The following is an 8,043-nucleotide window of genomic DNA, read 5'->3' as shown; positions in this document are numbered from 1 at the left end:
GAAATTTCGCGAGGGAAATTTTTCGTTAGATGACAAGAGTGGTCGAGGCCGTGTGTCCAATTTTGATCAAGAAGCTCTTCAAGCTCTTTTGGTGCAAAATCCTCAAATTACCCAACAAGAGCTTGCGACAACTTTAAATTGTTCACAAAAAACAATTTCCAATCAATTGCGTGCACTTGGCAAAGTCCAAAAGTTTGGAAAATGGGTTCCTCATGAGTTGACCGACAACAACCGTAATCAAAGAGTCACAATTTGCAGTTCGCTCCTCTCTTGTCAAAACCATTTGCCGTTTTTAGAGCAAATTGTTACCGGAGATGAAGAATGGGTGCTGTATGTTAATTTGAAAAGGCGGCCTCAATGGTTGGACAAAAATGAGGCTCCGCAGCCCACGCCAAAACCTGACTTGCATGCAAAAAAAGTGATGTTGTGTGTTTGGTGGAATTTTAAAGGAATTCTTCATTATGAACTTTTACCATCTAACCAAACCATTACAAGTGCAGTATATAGTGCCCAATTGGAAAGGTTAGCCCAAGCTTTAAGAGAAAAAGAACCTGCGCTGATTAATCGGAAGGGCGTAATTCTTCACCACGATAACGCACGACCGCATACTGCAAGAATCACTGCTGAAAAACTGCGCCAGTTGGAATGGGAAGTTCTCCCTCAACCTGCATATTCTCCTGATATTGCCCCTTCCGATTACCATTTGTTTCGTTCTTTGCAAAACTTTCTTCTTGGAAAAAAATTTAATAATGAAGAATGCCTCAAAAATGCATTGACCGAATTTTTTGCATCAAAATCACAAGAATTTTACAACAGAGGGATTAAAATGCTTCCTGAGCGTTGGGCACAAGTAGCAGAAAACAACGGCAACTATATTGTTGATTAAATTTTGTTGTATTGTTTAAATTAGGGGTGTCGAACTCAATCAGAGAAGGGGCCAAAATCTAAAATCCAGCCTAAATCGCGGGCCGAATGGTTTACTGAACAGTCATAAACTGACAATGTCATAAACTGACAGCGGAGTGCAGTGATGATAGCGCGGTGCGGGCCACATTGCAAGGCCTGGCGGGCTGGATTTGGCCCGCGGGCCTTGTGTTTGACACATGTGGTTTAAATAAATTCGATTTAAAAAAGTATTATAAAACGACATTAATTATTACTAGACCTAATAGTTAAGTTGATTGTTGTTAGAGTCACTGGGAGGAATTGACCTCCAGGCCAATTGGCTGTGAGGACCTGCTGTGTCTATAATGGAAGAATTGCTGTGCTGGAGACATGCTTATGGGGCAGGAATTGTTTCAGTGGGGCCTTGGTCCTCACTGAGTCTGCCTCTTGAATGTGTCCCTTATGAGAGTAGTTGAAATCTGGTGTCGTCTCACACAGACCACTAGATACACTAGCTTCTGGATCTCCAATGGGGTGCAGGTCAGCTATTGTCTGAGGCCACCCAGCAGGAGCTACAGTGAGAACAATAGTTTTTTCCTCTTTGCTTGTGGTTTGGAGGTTTTGGAACTGTCTGACCAGAACTGCAGTTTGTTTGGTTTGTCAGTTCACTTTAGTTGCAAATCCAAGTTTGGCTCAGAGACAGATTTGAGCCTTGGCAGGGTTTAAGGCTCAGGGAAAGCCCTTCTGTTAATTTTTGATTGGAGGTGAGGCAATCAAGTGCTTAGGTCACACAATTTATAAGGAGGAACCTCTCTTAGGTTCAGATGAGTTGCTTGAACAAATGTGAGAGTGCCTCCTTAAATTTTGCATCTTGGGCTCCACGCTAGCCTTATTGCTGTCCACTCAGCATTGACTAACTCTCTCAAATTCTCTTCCCACTCTGGGTAGTAGGCCAGTCATCTGTTATGTCACTGTGGTCTCTACTCAGCACCCTGATCTTGGGCCGTGGCTCTGTCCTCCTCCTTCTGGTCTACCTGTTTAGACTAAGTGTGCGGCTGTGGCATAGGACTCAGCTTTGGGACCTCCGGCACTGCTCCACAGATCTAACTGGGAAGACGGCAGTGGTGACTGGGGCCAACGGTGGTGAGTGCTCCTTCCACCCCATCACCTCACTAGGGGTCTCGGCCCCAACAGTCTTCACAGGGAGGGCAGGGGGGAGAAACAGCACCCACTGTCAACACCTCTGTCCCTCACCCTTGCTCCTTTACCCTCTAGTCACTTCCCAGACTGGAACTACTCTGAAGCTGTCCTCCCACAGGTATCGGAAAGGTTGTGTCCCAGGAGCTGGCCCGCCGTGGGGCCCGGGTGATCCTTGCCTGCCGTAACCGAAAGCGTGGACAGCGAGCCTTGGCTGAGATCCAAGCAGTCTGTAGGGACGCCAGCCTTCTGCTCTGGGATGTAGACATGAGCTCGATGGCCTCCATCCGGAGCTTTGCCCGGTTGCTTCTACAAGAGTGTCCTGAGATACACCTGCTGGTGAACAATGCTGCAATCTGTGGTATGTGCCTGGGCATGCTTCCCCCAAGCACATTTTAGGAGACTCCTTTCTAGATCAGGGACCACAAAGCCTACCCTGTGCACCCTGCTGAAACACTCTTAGTTCATACACAGCCCTGAAGAACCCGCCTCACATTATAGCCTCACGTTTAATTACCTCATCTTTGCATCTACGTGCTCCTATGGCATTTCTATTGAACCCCAATATATCACCCTAGACTCTGTCTCCCTCAGTATATTCGCTCTATCATCCACTTCATGTGTTTTCATTTCCTTCCAGGAATCCCTACGAAACTAACCCCAGAGGGCCTTGACCTCACCTTTGCCACCAATTTTGTTGGGCCCTTTCTGCTCACAAATCTACTGCAAGGTAAGGAAATGTGCCACCCTCTGTGCCATCCCTGCTTCTCCATTCCCCTGGCATTTTCTTGGCAGCTTCCTTTCCTTTGGCACATATCAGGGTAACCATCTGACACAAGTTAGGATGAGAATTCTGGTAAAGGAACCAGACAGTCCAAAATACAACCAAGAGGATATATTGTAAGATCCCACTTCTCCCTCCCTCAGCTATGAATTCCAGTCAGACCAGAAGAGTCAGTCATCGCAACCAAAGCTTCCTGAGGGTGGCACTAGGTCACAGGGAACATAAACACCAAGAAGCTTCAGGAGTCACTAGAGATGACAGCCAAAAATTCATTGCCTTGGGCCCAAGTCTGTTGACTTTCTGAATTTGTAATCCTTTCTTATTAAGGAGGTTTGAGGTTTTCCTGGGGAGGTGGGGGGGAAATGGGTGGCAGGCAAATTCTCCATAACATATTTTCCTGTGTTTTTAAATTTTTATTTATTTATTTTACTTTATTTATTTATTTATTTATTGTTTGTTTGTTTGTTTGTTTGAAGGATTACGAATAGTAGTACATATGTCTCCTTTTTCCCCCCTTGACCTCTCCCCAGCCTCCCCTCCCCCCCCCAATATGCCTTTACTCCCCCCCCACCCCATGTCTTGTATCCATTGGTTATGTTTACATGTATTGATACAAATCTTTCCCTGTGTTGTTTTAGTCAGGTAATATATATCTAAAATACAAAATTGAAAGTGTATAAAAGGGTATATATATATAAAAAGTTTCCTTGGCCCTGACCAGATAGTTCAGTTGGTTAGTGTCATCCTATTATGTCAAGGTTGTGAGTTCAATCTCCCATCAGGACACATACAAGAAGCAACCACTGAGCCCTCCTGGCTGGTGTGGCTCAGTTGCTTGAGCATTGTCCCTTGCACCAAAAGGCTACTGGTTTGATTCCCAGTTGGGGCACATGCCTGCGTTGTGGCTCAATCCCCAGGAGGGGCTGTAGAGCAGGAGGCAGCTGATTGATGTCTATCAATCTATCATCTATCTATCTGTCTGTCTGTCTGTCTGTCTATCTATCTATCTATCTTTCTATCTAACTCTTTCTCTCTCCAATCCATTCTCTCTAAAAGTCAATAAAAACCTATTTTAAAAAAAGAAGCAATCAATGTATGCATAAATAAATAGAACAAATTGATGTTTTTCTCTCTCTCCCTTTCTCTAAAATCAGTATGTGCTCCTATGGCATAAGTGAAAGGAAAAAATAAGTTAAAAAATCTCCTCCTCTCCTTGCAAATCAACTTTCCATTTCCGAACTTGGAGGCAACTACTGTTGTCAGGCTCTCCCGTACCCTTTAGTGGCTGGTTGCATTAGCCCAATTGGAAATTGAACAAAGAGCAAGGCAAAACTCTATGCACTTTTGAGTATGAATATTTTCCCACTCTTCCCCCAAATTGTAACAAGGTGGTTGCACCTTCCTCAGTATTAGTGTTTTTTTCTTTTTTATAAAAAAGCACTTATTTGAGCAAAAGTTGCTCCAGCCTGGAATATAGAGATTCAGGTGGCAACCTAAATTGTGTTCCTAAGTAATGGTTTCTTAAATTGTTTGTCTCTCCCCTTTTAGTATAATCTATTCTCCCTTCTCCCACCTCTAGAAATCACCTTTAGCCATATCACTTTCTTGCTTAAAACCTTTTGAAGGTACTCTGTCCTTTATAGGATAAACTCTAAGTCTCTTCTTTTTACTTACAAGACTGAGAGCCTTCCTTTTTGCCCTTCCTTAATCTCCTCTCCCCACTCCCAATCTCCAGCCAGACCACCTGTAGATCTTGGAACACACTCTATTTTCCCCCCTCTGTCTGTTTTTTCCTCTATCTGGGACATCTTTTCCCACTCCCTTAGGCTGGCTAACTTTAGTTCATCTGCCAAGACTCAGCGTATATATAGTCTGTGCTATGGATCCTGCCCTGACATCTCCAACTCCCCAGCTACCCCCAATTATCAGGGATCCCCTAAACCCCTTGTGTACATCTCTGTTCTCAAACTAACATTGCTTCATGGGGATCAGTCTCCAACTAGGCTGCGAGCCCCTTTGGTTTTTATGTCACTACTATAGGCCTAGTGCACAAAATTCATGCACTTAATGGTGTCCCTCAGCCCGGCCTACGCCCTCTTGCAGTCTGGGAGCCCTGGGGGATGTCTGAGTGAAGGCTTAAGTAGTGGGCCTAAGCCAACAGTCAGACATCCTTAGGGCTGCCACTGCACTCACCAGCTGTGAGCCTGGCTCAGGGCTTCTGGCTGAGCCGTGCTCCTGCTGTGGGAGCACACTGACCACCAGGGGGCAGCTCCTGCATTGAGCATCTGCCCCCTGGTGATCAGTGTGTATCGTAGTGATTTGCATATTAGCCTTTTATTATCTAGGATGTCTGCAAGTTTGGGGTCTATTGTCCTCTTTAAGAATAATTTTCTCTCTAGCAAATTTTGGCTAAATAGAATCTGTTCAAATTGTTATTTGTGATTCTTCATTTCAATGTAGGGCTCAAAATAGTTTGAGCATTTAAAAAACAATACTGTAAACTCATGTGACAATTACTGTTTTTCATAATTTATATAATCCAGACTTTTTTGTGTGTGTAGTTAATATTTATTTATTAAAATATATTTTATTGATTTTTTATACAGAGAGGGAGATGGAGAGAGAGTTAGAAACATTGATGAGAGAGAAACATCAATTAGCTGCCTCCTGCACACCCTCCACTGGGATCTGCCTGAAACCAAGGTGCATGCCCTTGACCAGAATTGGACCTGGGACTCTTGAGTCCACAGGCCAATGTTCTATCCACTGAGCCAAACCAGTTAGGGCTAATACTCATTTTTTTTTTTTTTTTTTAAGATTTAACTTGTTTTATTGATTATAATTTTATTTTTGTTCCTTTGAGAGAGTGTTATTTTTTTTTTTAAACTACTTTTCCAGGTATCTGCATATTTCTTTCCCCCCAAACCTAGTGCTCTTATATCCTTAACACCCATTTTGGTGTTTGTCACAAACCAGGGGCCTAATGAATATTTATGGAATGAATGAGTGTATGAATACATGATAGACAACTCTGACAGTGTGTCTAGCCTCTCCTTTCTTCTTTAATCCTCACCCAAGAATATTTTATTCATTGATTTCTAGAGAGAGTGGAAGGGAGGGAAGAGGGAGAAAGAGAGAGAGAGAGAGAGAGAGAGAGAGAGAGAGAGAGAGAGAGAGGGAGAGAGACATCGATTGGTTGCTTCCCACCTGCACTCCCTATTGGGCTGGGGAACCCACAACAGGCATGTGGCCTTGACCTTCCGGTCCACAGGTTAATGATCTAACCACGGAGCCAAACCGGCTAGGGCCATCCTCTCCTTTTCCCCTCTTAGTGGTCAGCGTCATCAAACATAAATAAGGATCAATTAAATTAGTTCCAGCTAGCAAATAGAAGAAAAGCACTAAATACTAAAATAAAAGAGGAAGAGCGTGTTAGGAAAGCAGCTGATGAAAGAGAAGTCTCTGTTCCCATTTAGTTCCCCTGTGGCTAGCCTTGGTGCCTGGGGTGGGGGTGGGCGTGGGCATGGGGAGCCCGCTCCTGAAAGTGCTGGATGGGCCTGCTCTCCATGGGAGTTGACACTAGGACTTAGACTGAAGGAATGTGGTCTTTCTACCCAGGAGCGCTACAACGGGCAGGGTCAGCCCGGGTGATAAATATTTCTTCTGCTTGGCAAACACGTGGGTACTTTGATGAGGAACATCTGACAGGGGCTGGTGGACCTTTGACCTTCAACCAAAACTATTACTGCAGCAAACTGCTTTTGACCTCAATCACTGGGGAATTTGCCCGGAGACTTCAAGGGACAGGTAACTGCCTCTGACACCCTCTATTCCTCCACTCCCAATCCTTTGTCTTGGGCCATAAAATATTCAACACATCTTGGCCATAAAATACTCCCAATATCCCCCAATCCAGCTGTTAAGTTCTTCCACTTACCACCTGTACCCTATAGTTCTCTCAACCCTGTCCTCATGTCTTTTTCAACCTTTTTCAATTCTCTTATCACCGTAACACCCCTCTCCTCTCAGTATTTTCCAATACCAACACCATACATCATGTTCCTCCTAAAGTTAACTCAACGTTTCCAAATACTTGTGTCTCCTTACTGGCTTGGGTAGCACCATTCATGTAAGTTGCAGAGCACTAATGTCCCTCGCACCACCCCCAAGTCTCTGGTCACCTTTACCCAACAGACCTGGTGGGATCCTTCCCTCCTTGCACGTTGCAGAAACACACTCCATCCTTTCTTCCATCATCCTTTCACTTTGCTTTGCATCATGCTTCTGCCTTACCTTCTCAGGTGTGACTGTGAACTCTGTGGAACCAGGCTATGTGTACACGCACATCATGGGTCAATTACCGTGGTATTACCGCCTCTCCTTCTGGATCTCCAGCTTCTTCATTAAGGTGGGTAGAGGAGGAGCTGGTTTGGCTTGAAGAGGGTGGTGGAGGGCTCTACTTTTCAGCGTCCCCAGCCCGCTGAAGCCTGTCTGGTGAGACAGCCCATCCTTCCCCTCAACCCCTACTCGCGGTGTTTCCACAGGATCCTATAGAAGGTGCAAACCCAGTTCTCTACCTGAGCTTGGCAAAGGAGCTGGACGGTGTTTCTGGAAAATATTTTAGCAGTTCCTGTGTGATAACTTCTCCCCCTGAAGCTGCTCAGGATCCTCAGATGGCCCAAAGCCTCTGGAATACCTCAGTCAAACTAGCAAACCTAAACAAGACTGACTGATCCTCTAAGACCCACAATCTAGAGTTCTTCAACATTATTTCCTTTGAGTTTGTATGCTTTTGTGCTTTAATTATATTGCTATTTTGTTAATATCACAAATCAGATATATTGCTATTATTTATAGAGTTGAAATTTGTGTAGCTTTACCTATATGTTTAATATTTTCTTTGTTCATTCTTCTTTCTTGTGTCTCAGATCTTCCATCTGGGGTTATTTTCCTTCTATTCAAAGTACATTCTTTAAAAGTTCCTTTAATGAGGATTTGTGGTAGACAGAATTCTAAGATGCCCCCAAGATTCATACCCTCTGTGTATACATTCTGTGTAATCTTCTCCCCTTGAGTGTGAGCAGAACTAGTGAATATGATGACATTTCATGCCTGTGATTATGTTATATACCTGAAAAGTGGGATTTTGCTGAAGTAATTAAAGTTTGTAATCAGTT

At 44.1% G+C, this 8,043-nt stretch overlaps 1 protein-coding gene across 1 annotated transcript; it reads left to right on the top strand.

Annotated features, from left to right (window-relative positions):
- The first annotated feature begins 1,209 nt into the window (after positions 1–1,209).
- On the top strand, positions 1,210–8,043 carry LOC311631332 (retinol dehydrogenase 12-like). Its single transcript, XM_084901356.1, has 6 exons — positions 1,210–2,028; positions 2,204–2,443; positions 2,723–2,812; positions 6,485–6,673; positions 7,168–7,274; positions 7,411–8,043. The coding sequence occupies exons 1-6, from the start codon at positions 1,851–1,853 to the stop codon at positions 7,597–7,599; spliced, it is 993 nt and encodes a 330-aa protein (XP_084757482.1). The 5' UTR covers positions 1,210–1,850; the 3' UTR covers positions 7,600–8,043.

This window comes from Pipistrellus hanaki (genome assembly GCF_964339955.1).
Source record: "Pipistrellus hanaki genome assembly, chromosome: 12".
Lineage (NCBI taxonomy): Eukaryota > Metazoa > Chordata > Mammalia > Chiroptera > Vespertilionidae > Pipistrellus > Pipistrellus hanaki.
Note: the sequence above shows the minus strand (reverse complement) of the source record. Positions and strands in the feature narration are given on the sequence as shown.

Bases quoted from the DNA above. Each gene is read 5' to 3' on its own strand.
- LOC311631332 (XM_084901356.1), top strand. From the start codon at position 1,851: ATGTCACTGTGGTCTCTACTCAGCACCCTGATCTTGGGCCGTGGCTCT. The intron at 2,813-6,484 runs GTAAGGAAATGT...CTTTCTACCCAG, and splicing joins GCTCACAAATCTACTGCAAG to GAGCGCTACAACGGGCAGGG. The intron at 6,674-7,167 runs GTAACTGCCTCT...TTACCTTCTCAG, and splicing joins CCGGAGACTTCAAGGGACAG to GTGTGACTGTGAACTCTGTG.